The 14,634-nt window shown below is 43.8% G+C and overlaps 1 protein-coding gene across 2 annotated transcripts in view; it reads left to right on the forward strand.

Moving 5' to 3' along the window:
* CLINT1 (clathrin interactor 1) overlaps positions 1–6,361 on the forward strand; it is a 47,086-nt gene extending 40,725 nt beyond the window's left edge. For both annotated transcript variants that reach the window (XM_058848915.1, XM_058848916.1), the window contains 4 exons: positions 143–220; positions 2,845–3,140; positions 3,774–3,978; positions 4,660–6,361. In XM_058848915.1, the coding sequence (XP_058704898.1) occupies positions 143–220; positions 2,845–3,140; positions 3,774–3,978; positions 4,660–5,000 (920 nt within the window). In that variant the 3' untranslated portion in view covers positions 5,001–6,361. The remainder of the gene's footprint in view (positions 1–142; positions 221–2,844; positions 3,141–3,773; positions 3,979–4,659) is intronic.
* The last annotated feature ends 8,273 nt before the right edge of the window (positions 6,362–14,634 follow it).

The raw sequence follows: 14,634 nt of genomic DNA on the forward strand, positions 1-14,634 counted from the left end.
AACAGAGCTGACTTAGGGAATGGAATCAATAAATCCATCGTGTCAAGTGCAGAACAACTTTTCTTCATAAATCCCACATGCAGTTGTTGCAGTGGATCTTTGCACAGTCCCATAACAGCTTTTGGCTTCCCTCTGTTCCTAGGTGGATCAAGTGACCCATTTGGAGGATTTGCTGATTTTAGTTCACCTGCTGCTTCAGCGAGTTTCCCATCATCTCAAGGTAGGATTGATTTAGGGATTGCAGTGCTGTTGAAGGGTGGAAGGGAGGGCAAGAGATGCCATGTGGCATTATTGAAAGTCCCTTCCCTTTCCAGGGTAAACTGTGTGTGTGTAACTGGACCACAAATGCTCTGGGAGGAAGGAAGATGCAGCCTGGCTCAGTGCATGTGCAGACATTTTACCTGCAGACAGACAAGCTTGTCAGGAGACATGGCCACCATCTGAAAAGGTTTCCCTTAAAATTGGACTGGAAATCAATAAAATATGCTTGGAAACCAGCTACAGCAATCCATTTTCCTTTGGTGGAATGTTTGTGAGATCCTACAGGGCTGCAGACAGCCCTGGAGTGGGGAGAGCTGGCTGGTTGTCCTTTGTGTGAAGTTAATTTGAGCAGGACTGTTGTTTGTGACAGGGGCTTCTCAGCCAGGGTGCAGGATCAAGCACAAAATGAGAAAAGAACAGCAAAGAGGCCAAGTAGCAAATCTACCTGGGAGCCAGCTTTTAGTCAGCATGTTTACATCTCCTCCTTAATTTTGCTGTGTTGGGAAGGCTCTGTTGGGCCTGGATTAGTTAACAGACCTTCAGTTTATTGGTAGGAGAGAACTGCTCTGGTTTTTTACAGACTTTCACAGTCAAACCCAAGTTGTTTTGCAAACACAAAGCTGCCTACTATGCAAATAACTCCTGTGTTAATACAGTCTAAATTGATACAATCCTTTATCTGCATTAACATGATTAATCTATTCCAATCACCATTATGCAAGGGACAGGGAGTCCTGTGAAATGATTAATCATTCCTGAACAGTGTAAGCCCCTCTAGAAATCTTTTCCTTCTTGATTAATCATCTTTGAAGTCCTATGGAAGGGGCAAAACCTTCTCCCTTTTACCCCCACTTCCATTATTGGTGCTCAGTGCACAGGTCTGAACACAGAAGGAGCACACTCAGCATTTACTTATCTATCAAGAATATTTAAAGTAGGTTTTAATTTTTAATATGTAATACTAATTGAAACATTCTAATATAGTGCCTCTTTGTGAGGAAGATCAAAGCAAATGTTCTAGTAAGGCCCTGAGCTAATGAATATTAGCCCATTTCATGCACTGAAATTGCTGGCAATACTTGGATTTTGTGAACAAATTTACTCTTCTACTATTCTTTAAATTGTAATGTGTTGGTAAAGAGAGATGACTAAAGGTTGAAGGTGTATGTTGATAAATATTTACACAAAGTGTAAAAGACTGCTGCAGTTACCCCATGAGTGGGTGGAATACATTATGGAAGCAGCTTTTGCATAGGGCAGGAAATAGAAACTGGCACTGGATTCATCTGCCCCAGCTCTACTTATTTGAGTCTTTGTTCAGTCAGCTAAAGACATCCAAGAAATGATTTAGAAGTTCACCAGCACTCAAAGTTCATTTCCTATGGCAGTGCTGTTGTTTGTGATGTAGCTGAAGTACGAAAAGTGAATCAGTGAGAGACTCAAAAAGCTGAGCTGGCCAGTGGCCCAAGCTCAGAGTGTGATTCACAGTGTAGCCTGGGAGCTGTTAAAATGGTGTTGCTTTATATTCAGCATCTTGTTCAATTGCTGCTTTAAGCTTTTCTTTTTCCATCACTGCTGTGAATCAACACTTTCCCTGTTAATAGGGAAACATGTGTTTTGAGGGAGGGAACATCTCCTCCTGTTTGACTCCAAGGTTTGACATGCTCTCAGTTCACTGGTTTGTGTCACATCTGTGATGCTGAAGAGGTGCCCTTGCAGGTGTCTACAAACAGCTCGTGCTGTTGGCTCTGCATTCACAGAGAAATACAGAGAGAACTCTGAGTTCTGTGTTCTGATTTAAACACTTGTCTCCAAAAACCTCATCTATTGACATGGAACAGTGTTTAAGTGATGAACTTCAAGAGTTCACCTAAGCTGCTGCTGAGAGACATGATTGATCCAAGATTGAATTTCTGCTTCAAATCAAGGCATTAGTTCAGGAATCAAATTTTAAAAACCTAATGTGTTTTACATGAGCACTTCATGGATGGCAAGTGCTTATTCCTTATCACCTCAAATAAGCTTTTCCTGGCAACCTGCTTTCTAAGTTCTGGGTTTTATTCCCCTCAGCATGGTTTCATACAAAAAGCTACAGTTGTGTACAACCAAATTTGGATGTAGTTGTCTTTCATGATAGAGTTTGCTTTATCCAGTTGCTTGTTCCTGACAACTGCTCTCTCTGTAAATACCAGAATGCCAAGATGAAAGGTTGATAAATATTATCCGAGTTCTCAGTGTTCTGACTGTAGTCTCCAGTCTACCCCAAGTTATCTTCTAGTTGTACTTCAGCTGAAGCAAACCTGTCCCTGCTTGCCTGGCATCCACAGGTGACATCTTATCAAACATCTTCTACTTTCTGTGTACGGGTGTTTCATATTTCCTTTCGTACCTTGTTGAAATTGTTGGAATATTCATGAGAGGGAATGATGTCCAGATGGAGGTTCTACCTGCAGATGTTAATCTGGATGGGCACAGATCAGCTCTCATTTGTTTCAGTTCATGGAGTATGGCATTTGCTCAGTGCATTTCTCTAAGTCTTTCTTCTCTGTCTTCCTTCCTCCCACACTGTTGCCTTTCCTTCAGGTACAGCAACAAGTGGAAATGGAGACTTTGGTGACTGGAGTGCCTTCAACCAAGCTTCTCCTTGTACCAGTGCTTCATCTGGGGAGCTCTTCAGCAGCACGGCACAGCAGCCAGCTCTAGAGCTCTTCAGTGCCTCGCAGCCAGCTCCAGGCCAGCCTCCAGCTGCTTCCAATTCTATGGATCTTTTTGATTTGATGGGACCCTCTCAGACAACCATGACCTCCTCACAAAGCATGAATTTCTCCATGATGAGTTCCAATTCTGTGGGTGTCAGTTTACCCATGTCCAGGTCACAGGTATGCTGCTGTTGCTACAGTTTGCTAATGATCTTCTTAATCCCAGCTTTGAAAATGAATCCTTTCCTCTCTTGGAATGCATTAGACCTGATCACTCAGATGTGATCAGCATTTTGTCAAAAATGTTTCAATTGCCTCCTAAACAGAAAAGTCTCTTCTTGAAGATGGGCTTCATTGCTCTAGAAGGTGTGGCTGCTCTTTTGGAGCAGTTGAGTTTGGTAGTGTAGAGGCATTCTCCATAGAATATTACTGGTTTCCAGCTCAAGTAGGTGGAGGTGAGGACTGGTCTGTTCTCCAAAAGACAGAAGTGCCTGCTGCAGTGAGTGGAAAGTGGTTTGGAAACTGTAATGAATCAGCTTGGTATTAGGAGAAAAGAATCAGCATGTTTGAGTTCAAACCTTGGCTGCTGCTGCTCATTGTCACTCCACACTGATGTGGGACTTGACCTCTGCTTACAAATACTCTTCCAATCTAACTGTGGAACAGCACTTGGCAGCCCTGCTTTGAAGAGCTAAACTTCTTCACTTTGTGGGTTTTTATTATCTTCTGTGGAAAACTAAGTACTTGTTGTTTAGTCCTGTTTCCTACCAGTAAATTGTTTCAAGTGAATCCCAACAAACTTTTCTTTTTTAGCCTCTGCAAAGCATGAACCCAATGATGCCGAAGCCTAACTCACTTTATAATGCAAGGACAGAGATGGTCCAGAAAAATGCAAGCAAAACTCTACCCTCAACTTGGTCAGATCCCAGTGTAAATATCAGTTTGGACAATTTAGTACCTGGGATGCAGCCTTCCAAACCCCAACAGCCATCACTTAATACCATGATGCAGCAACAGAGTAAGTGATCACTGCACTGTTTTGTACACTGAGCCCTGTCTGTGCTCCACAGGCTGTCCCTGAAATCCAAGGCTTCTGTCCATTCCTGTTTTCCTTCCTTTAGTCACACCTGTTTCGTAAATCACTGTGACATTGTGAACAAGTGATGCTCTTTAAATGGAGATTGGTGTGTCAGGAGGCTGTGTGTGCAGGTTCTGCTGTAGAGCTTGGCCATTGCTGTATCTTGGCTTTGGGCTTCCTAATCTTTAGAACTTCTCTAGAATATTTATTGGTATAAAATGATATTCATACCTTGAATAGAAGTTTTCTGAGTCTTTGTGCAGAAAACAGGGAAAGAAGTGGAATAGAGTCATAGAATCAATAGGGTTGGAAAAGACCTCAGGGATTGCTGAGACCAACCTGTGACCCATCCCCGCCTTGTCACCCAGCCCAGAGCCCTGAGTGCCACGTCCAGTCCTTCCTTGGACACCTCCAGGGATGGGGACTGCAGACGTCCCTGGGCAGCCCCTTCTGGTGCCAGTAAAGAAATTCCTCCTGATGTCCAAATCAGGAAATAGCTGCAGGCCTGGCCATCTTACAGCACGGTCACAGCACTGACCACACGAGTTTCTTAAAATACACGAGCTCCTTCAGCATGAGCAGGTTCCACCCGGTGACTTTTGTGCTCTTTCTCCGCCGCAGATATGCAACAACCGATGAATGTCATCACGCAGAACTTTGCAGCTGTGAACCTCAGCCCTCAGCCCAACATGATGGCCGTGCGACCCCAGAGCAACGCGCTGCTGGCGGGGCCCATGGGGCTGGCCATGCCCGGGGTGATGTCGGGTGCCATGGGCGTGGCCTCCATGGCCCCCACGCCCATGATGAACCAGGGAATGATGGGCATGAACATGGGAGTGCCGGCCACGGGAATGGGCACAATAGGAATGGGGGTACCCAACATGGCTATGACCTCTCTGACTCCTGGGACTGTACAACCCAAGCAAGATGCCTTTGCAAATTTTGCCAATTTTAGCAAATAAAGATTGTAAAATAAATAAAAGAAAATGAGATTAAAATAAAATAAATGGGCAGACCGAATGAAGGATTTTTAGCTGCACAAATATAGCTGGGGAAGGGATGGGAAACACTGATCAATACTTTTTTTTTTTTTTTCTTTATCAGTTGAAGTGTCTACATAAAAAACCAAAAGCTATTTTCTAAGTGTTGAAATAACTAGTGTTCAAATTCTGGAGAGGTCAGAGATTCTTCTAAGGAATGTGTTGGATGATTTTGCAAAATAATTTGTATTAAGACCATCAAAAAACCTTTCCTACGTAGAAGAACCAATTTTAACTTTGAGACTTGATGGAAGACTGGATTGGGGACTGGGTAAAAATGTTTGAATCTAATTTTATACTTTTCTTTTTTCTTGAAGAGCTTTGACTTTCTTTTCCCCCTCTCCCTGATCGCTTTGTCATAATTGGATCATTCCTTTTACTACCACTGAGTCCACAATTGTGAAGTCACTCAAGTACTATGATCAGTTTTTTATAAGAATATATATTTTTGTCCAAAAATGGCTTACATATGTGACTATGGCTAATTCAAGGGGACCTGGAATGTATATATACTTTTGCTAATGTTCCAGCCACACTGCTGTATTATCCAAATTTTTATTGTAAAAATCCTCTCTCAGCAATTTGGTGATCAGCGGATTTTTGGGGTCTTGACGTGCTTCTAATGTTACAACAGATATCCCGTGCAAGTCTGGGAGAAGCTTTATCCAGGACTGCTGGAAGGTTTCCTTTCAGAAAACTCCAGGGAATGCACTTCCTTGGAGTTCTTTTCCAGTGGCACTTGGCATTCTTTGTAGCACAGATGTCCCTAAGGAGCCACTGGTTTAGGGCATCAGCAGCAGGTGAATCACACTTCAGTGATGTAAATCTAGAACCTAACTTAATCCAATGGCGTTGGATCTTGACTTTTATACAACACTTGGTGATTCTTTTGTGTAAATATGGCATTAGCAGCTGTGGAATCCAATAGAGGAGTAAAAAAATATATATATATTAATAAAGGAGACCTGTAGCAGTCAAAGATTTTACCGATTTACTGAAAGCAAAAGAATGAATTAAGGTTTTGGGGGGTTTTGTTTTTCCTTCTGTAATTCTGCATTTAAGTTCACATGAATCAAGATTTTAGAATCTGGAACACAAAGACATTGTTATATTCACAAGCTGGGAATATTGTTAAGAATAAGCACTATACTATAGGTATGAAATTTATTGCCTCCCTTTTCTTATGTTGGATTTCTTTTTTATTATTAAATTGATAAAACTTTGTTTCCATTGTATTCATAATGTTCTGTTATACATAACATTAAAATGTTCATTAAAATCAATGTTGGGCTGCTTTTCCTTTCATTCCATTTGACGTTTATGAGAGCATTTGGGAAAAAAAAATAATTATAATTTGGGCAAAGTAATTTTTATAAATAATTTAAAATTGTTTAATGACTTCTTATCTGAAGCCTTTCCTATCTGGCTCTACCGTTAGGAATTAAAAATGAAGCAGGCAAGATATCCTGACCCGCTCCAGCCTTGCTAATGCTCCATCTACAACATTTCTAATTAGGCAGAAATTCATGTACTTCAGCTAAGTGGTAATGAAAAGTGATTCATTTGCTGAATAAGAGATGAGAGTGAGTGTAATTAGCTGACTGCGGTTTTTAATCTTTCAACAATTCAATGTGTTTAAATTAGTTTCAAAGAATAGGAGCTTTCAAGTGTTGTTACATCAAAGTAATCAAGGCAGCCTTCAACGGCTGAGTAGGAGAGATGGCTCTGGTTCCTGTTCTGAAACCTTTACACTTCTTTGGAATAATCATCTTCAAACCCTCTCGTTGGAGCAGATGGGAAGGCTCAGACTGGTTCAATGTATGCAGAATTGTGGTGGGAAGGAAGCTCCTTCCAGGGCTGAGGAAAGTGAAGCTGGAGTCAGTGTTGTTATCCTGTCCCAAAGGGTGCAGTGCTTCTCAGTCCTCCTGGGAAGCTCTTGGGAGGAGTAGGATGAGTCTGTTCCTCATGCTGTCCTAAGGAGGGTTTGGCCAGGGCAATAGTCAGCTTTGAGTTGAAGGACCATGTCCCTGTTCAGGTTCACATCTCCTCAGAGGAACCCTTGGTTTTTGCTTCTAGCTGACACTGGTGATAAGAGAGCAGATTTGTCAGGGGTTGGAGTAACTCTAGGGGAAAGCCTGGTCACTTTGGGGTGGGTCTTTGTGCCAATTCCACCTTAGTGAAGGGTGCCCTGGCTCAGGGAACAGCCATAGGGGTGATCTCTGTTTATCCCATGGATCAATATCCTCCTCACAGAGCAGCGTGTGTGGAGTGTGAGGAGCAGCTTTGTCAGCCAGCCAGATCCTCTGCAGGTGGGTGAGAACAAAGTCCTTCAAACCAAAATAAACATCAGAAAGAAACCCTGGAAAGATTCCTTCAGAACACGGGCCAGGTGCATCCCTGTGCATCTTTTCTGCAGTGATGAGAGCCTGGAAGTTTTCTCCCCAGTTCAAGCATATGGATCACAGGTAGCAATGCTTAGCAGAATGTTGTTTATATCTTTATTTATAAAGACTGAATATAAAATGGATATTTGCTTAAAACAGTGTTGAACTTAAGATAAATACCATAAAATGTTTCCATTTCTGACATTTCAGATATGAACAAAATAATATCTTTAAACTAGAAATTTCCTTTCCAGGTGAAAAGACAAATGAGCTACTGAGTGAATGGGGACAGATCCATCAGCTACCACCTGCTGCATTATAGAACTCAAAATATAACCAAAATCGTGCTGCTGTGTTACTACAACTGCTTTCTTCATTTTTGAAGCCAGGTCCAGCTGTACCTGTGAGCTCTCCAGAAGGGTTTGGCTGGCTGGGTGTTGTATATCTGTATACAGAAACATAGAATTCAATATATAGAATTATATGATTCTATAAATGACCTGTGTGTTTGGCCCTGAGAGTTAAACTTTTACCACCTCTGGATTCTGTAGCTTCTAAACTTTAAAAGAGTTCCGTTAAAATGAGGGCAATCATTTGTAAAGGTTGTCTCTACTTCAGAAAGGGAGAAAAGAGCAGCAGAACTCAGCCCTGTGGGTTTTTTTTATAGAATCATTAAAAAAATGCATCTTGATGTGTACAAAGGAGTAATAAATTCCAGCACAGGTGCAAGTTCAGTGATAACTAGAGCATCCACCATGTTCTACAAAAGAAATTATATTCAAAGCAGCTAAACAAGGGTATTTATAGCAGCATCTGTTTCAGCTCTGTCTGTCAGCTAAGAACAGTCTGACACAGCTTAGGGGAGGTGGGGGAGGGATTTATCAATGAAGTGTTTACATAATGCAGGCAGGCATTGTATACTCAAGGTGATACCAGCTATAACAGGATAACAAATATCTAAAGACACTTTTATTCTCAGAGGCCTTTGCTCCAGGAGTCACTCTACAAAATTGCCTCCATGTTCCTCTGTGCTCGACTGTAAACACGCTCAGAGCAGATGACATTTTATAGTGTCATCGCTGCCTTCTGATTAAGGCTTTTAATGCTGGGGACATTTTTGGTTTTAATTTTTTTTCTTCCTCACAAGTTTTATTCCAAGGTGTCACTGACTAAAATTTAGAATTGTTTCAGGTTTCCAATTGTTTCGGGGTTTCAAAGTGTTCTTCCTCTCCTGGTGATGGAAATGCAGCTCCTTCTTGGGACAGAGTGGGGCTGTTGCTGTGTGCAGTTAGCTAAAAAACACAATCCCCAGGAACCTTTTTTGCCCAGATCCCATGGACTTGGAGCTGACCTTAATGTTTAAAACATTTCCATGAGCAAAGGACTTCCTGGAGGTGGTGGTGGTAGCCCTGCTTCTGGGAGCTGCTTTTAGAGCTTTGAGGAAAGAAGTTGCAAAGACATCTCAGTGAGCTGGGTTAATGTTGTGAGACTCAGAAGAATGGCCCCTGGAATTTGTAAGTCAATCTCTACAGCTTGTTCAATGATCTGGTCACAGTTTTATCTAGCTGGGATGCTGAGGAATTTTTCTTCTCCGTGTAAAATGACCTTTAAAAACTGAGATGTGTCTCATTTTCATTTTTTATGTGTTTCTGCAGCCACTATTCGCCTAAGGAATGATAAGAGGTAAGAGAAAATCTTCAGAATAGGGAAGATGAAGAAAGGTGCCTTTGCAGAACTCAGTGTATCCCTGGATGCAGCTGGAGGTTCTTTATGTGGAGAAATCCAGTCTCTACTACATAAATCCTGTGTGTGCAACACAGTGAAGGCTCAGCTCATCTCTGTTTTTAAAAATGTCTTTACTCCTCACAAATTTCCAATTTTTTTTTTCTTAAATCGTGCCATAAGGTACTGGCTCAGTAATTAACTGGTTCTTTAATCGAGCTACAATTACTTTCTTTCATGAGAAGGGAAAAAAAGAATGTATACCAAGACAGAGCTACTTTCGACATCTGGGAACCTCCTAACAGCTGGCTATCTAATGAATATGCATCTGCTTAAGAGGCTGTAGGCCATTAATAAACCAATAGATATAAAACAGAAACAATCTTTGTCAGCTTCAAATGAGATTGGATGCAATGTGCTGTGAAGTGTCACTGTCACATTGAATCGAGCCGGGGAGGTTAACGGCGGCTCCACGGCGAAGGCGGAAAAAGCGGCTCCAGCACCAGGGCAGGGACAGGGCTGGGCCGAGCCCTGCGGGTGGCTGCTGCTGCCTTTCACCTCCTCATTTCTCCTGGTACCACTTGGGTTTGTGGCCTTTTATTTGCCACTCCAGCAGTTGTGTCTTTTTGGGTCTGACAGAGGAGGATGTGGGGCTTCCAACGCTTATTGGAGCGATGCAGGAATCGCTCACGTGAATAAATGACTGGGGAGAAGTTACAGGAATGTGATAAAAATGCACCTATTTGACAGAGACCTGGGGCTTTGTAAGGAGGCTCAGAACAGCATGTGTTGCTGTGTTGTACAACAGCATTGTTGTAGGGTGAAATAAATCCCCTCAAAACAGTGACAGCGACCTCATGGGACTGTACAGGTATCTCTGACCCCTCAAGAGTTGTATCTGCACTTGTTCCAAGGAGGGAAGCTCATATGTTGTCCTGAGCCGTACCACATTTGGTACCTTACAGTTGTTCTGTGCCTTTGTTTCCTGTAGCAGTTCCCATAAGATGTGAGATGGATTTATTTTAGGGCTCTCTATCCCTTCTGCACAGCCTGTGGTAGTCCAGAGTGTCCTTCCTTTCAAGGGATGGTCACCCCATGCAGTGGCCTCTTGCAGCAGTGAGGAATCGTACCAAGGTGGCATTTTCCTAGGAGAAAATCCATTATTTCAGCTCAAGCCCCACTACTGGAACAGGGCACTGTCAGCTGCAGTAGAGCTGGGCTGCAGGCACCCCTGGGATGGGGGCAGGAGCAGCATTTATTTTTGGGTTTGGGTTCCTAGAGTAACAGTCTGGCAGCTCACCTGGACTCTGCTTTAGAGCCAGACTTACAGCACGTATGTTTCAGTTCCCAGGAATCTCTATAAATTGAGATCTGGAGATCTGGAGTTTTCTTTGCAGCTCAGTTGTAAAGGGCAGCCTTCAGTTTAGCAGAAATTGTAACATGAAGCTTTTTGCCCACGGATTTACAGGTTTTTGTTACAAGAAAATGGAAGCAAGAGAAGTTAAAATGGGAAGATGAGTGCTCTATAATTACTGCAGATCTTACTAGCAGCTTCTCAAGAGAGAAAATTTGCACTTTGTATCATCACATCAATATAATTGAAACCAAAATCTGTTAATAAGATTGACTTAATTCCTAGAACAGTGTTTGTCTTACCCTTAGTTTTAAGACAGCAGATTACTCAGTCTCTTTCAGAGTTGCAGCCGCACTGGTGACAAGTTTAACTTCTGAGACTTGAAGTTCTACTTCAAGGTTTGGTGTAAAGGGGAGGTGTAAACCTCTGCACTAGAGCCGAGCTGGCTTCTGCAAGGCTGGAAATTTCTCTCCTTGCATCTCTGCTGCGCTGCCCCCGGTGAGGGGAGCAGCTTGGTCAGTGAGAGCCGCCCACTGCCCTCCCCGGAGCTCTCCCTTCCAGCCCAGCAGCAGCAGCGCTCTCTGATGCCACGGTTTTATCTTTTTTGAGGCAAACAAAAGAGCACGAGGAAAAGGAGGGCTGTCCTTTTAAGTACTTTCACTTTTCAAGGTCATTTGTGGAGCTGTTATCAATCAGAAAGCTAAATCCATACAAAAAGCATCTATAATGAACCAAGCATATCTCCAACCTTATCCCTTCAGCTGAATACGAATTATCCAGGAAGGTGCTGCAGTAGCCACGTTCACCAAGTTCAACATATCATTTAAAAAGTAAGCAGAGAAGCCAGTACTATTGTGATTTGGCATCTATCAATTTCTTGTCTTTTTTTTCTGTAATTGATTTATTAATTACAGCATCTTAATGATCTATTTAAAATAAATAAACCATTTACACCATTTCAAAGGTATTTTGTGATGTTCGGCTGATATTAAAATAGCACCAGCCTTATGTGCTTTTTCAGCAAGTGACCTAATTAGTTAATAAAGTAATTGAATATTAAAAAGGATGTTGCAAGTGATTAAAATTTAAGAGCCTTCAGAACATTATTAAAGCTATAAATCATACATCACTGTTTTAATTTGCATAGCTACAGAATTACTAATGGTCCCACATGCATAAGCTACTTGGCAATTAGTCTTTTAACAAACTGTTGGTGATACTATAGGGTTACCAAAATCTTTCCCCATTTTTGATTTGCAAACAAAATCCAGGATTGGAGAGCACTAAGAGTTAAATTCCTAAAAGCCAGGAAATTCGGTTCTTTCAGTTTTCTTTCTACCTACCCCTTGTCCCTCCACCTTCCGGACAGGAGAGCACATCCTCCCAAGTCCCCCCGAGGTGTGTAAAGGAGATGAGGAAGTGTTTGCTCCCACCTTGAGCTTCCTGAACTGGCCTCCAAGTGGTTTTCCAGCCCAGTCTGATGTGCAGAAATTTCCCTACCTGGTGCTGGGCCATTTTCCATCTTCCTCTCGTATACACACAACTGTCACTGAGCCACTTTCCTTCCCAGGAAAGCGGCGCTGGGCAGCCGAAGAGAGCTGCTGACAGCCAGAGGTCATACCCGAGCTTTGTCCCACGGACATTTGGGATGTGGGGGAACCACACCAGGTGCTCGTCACCTTCTATTCCCTGTGCTGGGGCTTGCAGCTCATGGGAAACCTCAAATATCTGCAAACAAAAAAAAAAAAAAAAAAAAAAAAAAATTGGAAAATGATGGGAGCTTCTCACGCTGCACCACGGGGCAGCCGTGGCGATGAGGGTCAGCTGCCCACGGCCCCTGGCCGAGGCCTCGGGCTGGCTGCAGGCAGGAAGAGAGACAGGATGACAGTTTTCAACTTAATTAGACACAAACTGCACTGGCCGGATGAGCTGCCCCGGTCTCCCCTTTCTCAGCGTTCAGCATCTCCGCAGCGGCGGCTCCCGGGCTCGGGAATGACGGCCGGCAGAGCACGGTCCAGCGCACAGGCAGAGAGCGGCTCTGCCTCTGCCTTCAGCTCTCCAGCCTGACAAGAGGAGAACGGTGCTGGGGCAAAGGGAGCGACCCGGTGTGCGGCGGAGCACAGCCCGGCACCGGCAGCTCCGCTTGCCTCCGGAGAGGGAAAGCGCCGCAGCTCCGGCACAGCCGCGGGGTCGGTCCCGCAGCCGCTCCCCCGGAGCAGCCCTGGGGCTTGGATCGCACTGTCACCTCCTACCCTGGAACGGCTGCTCTGCTCCTGTCCCAGGGCCAGGCTCACAGCAAATGTGCGTGCCTGAGCAGTTGCTGATTATCCCACCGTTCTGTTTGAGGCAGGGTCTTCATAGAATCGCAGAATCATGGAATGGTTTGGGTTGGAAAAGATCTTAAATATCATCTAATTCCAACCCTCCTGCCACCCAACCAACTTTCCACTAGACCAGATTACTCAGCGTCACATCCAGCCTGGCCTTGAACACTTCCAGGGATGGGGCAGCCACAACTTCCCTGGGCAACCTGTGCCAAAACTTCAACATCCTCACAGCCAAGAATTTCTCTCTAATACCTAACCTTAACTTACTCTCTTTCAGCGTGGAGACATTTCTCCCTTGTCCTGTCACTACATGCTCTTGTCCTCTCCCTCCCTGGGAGCTGGGATTTCAGCATCCCAGGATCAGGATCACAGGGACTGTGTGGCTCTTGCTCCCTGCCCCTGCCCTCACCCCCTGCCCAGCTGGGTCGCTGCAGGTGGTTGCCTGAGTAAGCTGATACCCCTTCATCATATAAGCCTCAAGTCTTCTATTTTTTTTTTATAAGTGGAAAAAGAAAAGACTTTACAGAACAGCATTCACAAGCGAAACCAGTTTCACCCAGTCAGCAGAAGCCTTGGCGTAGTTTTGGCTATTAAAGTGCTACATTACCAGAAGAATTTCCTTTTTGGGCAGCAAAAACTTTCCAGGAGTTTCCTTTGAAGCCTTTATTGAGGTTAGGGGCTGCAGTCTTTTGTAATCTCTCCATGTCAGCCTACAGCAGTTTTGAGGAGCCCTTACACTGGATATTGTGACCACCAGCAGCTCTTTGTTCATTAGTTTACACCTGCTAATAGATGTGAGGCCAGGGTGGAGGATGCTCTGGGTGAGTGATCCACACTCCACAGCACTAACACTTGCCATGATTGCAATAGCTGGAGACAGAACCACCCTCTTTTAAGGGTCTTTTTAATTAAAACACCAAGCTGAGGAATGGATGACTTCAGAGCATTTTGACCCAACAAGGAATGACAAGCACATGGCTGCTTTTAAAATAAACTAATTAATAGCCACTATCTTATCAGTATAAAACTGTCAGCACATGAGGAGGGTGGGCAAACCCAGATGCAAAGCATTTGTAAATGAGGCTACACACACACACAAATGTTACTGCAATACCAGCAACACACCAAGGAACACATTTTGGAATATCCAGCTCCAAAGGCAAACAGGAGGGGTCTGGAGTTAATTCCAATTCACACCTCTGGGCTGATTTTAGGGGAAGTTACCCACCTTGACTCCACCACCCAGTTTCACTTCAATGTTGCAACATCACCTGCCAGCCCTCACAACGTGGGAAGGGGACCAGAGCCCACCTGGGGTGACACACCTGCCTTTGGGCCAGCATACTCTGCCCAGTTGAAATAGTAACTTTTTAAATGCCTGGTGTTCAAAGCACTACAACACAGGCAATTTCAGAAGCAAACACAGCCGGTGCTCCTCACCCAAACACCCTTTCCAGTTTGGAACTGTCCCACATACACTAACTGCTCCTTATTCCACAGGGGATCCCTTCCCTGTGAGACTCTCCTCACAAAGACAACTAAAATCCATTTCCTTGCTCTCACATTTACACTCTGGATGCAAAGACGTCCTGCCAAGAGTATCCCCCACACCTTTTTTCAGCTTCTCACTGCTCTCATTTCCAAGCCTCCAAGGCAACTATAAGTAAGTTTTTCTCCAGTTGGTTTTTCCACCAGCTTTGGGATGGTGCCTAACAGCTTCTCACTTTTCCTCAAACGAATCAGCAAGGAGCCCTTGTTCCCAGCAGAGG

Source organism: Poecile atricapillus, chromosome 13, assembly GCF_030490865.1.
Source record: "Poecile atricapillus isolate bPoeAtr1 chromosome 13, bPoeAtr1.hap1, whole genome shotgun sequence".
In the NCBI taxonomy this organism is placed as follows: Eukaryota; Metazoa; Chordata; class Aves; order Passeriformes; family Paridae; genus Poecile; species Poecile atricapillus.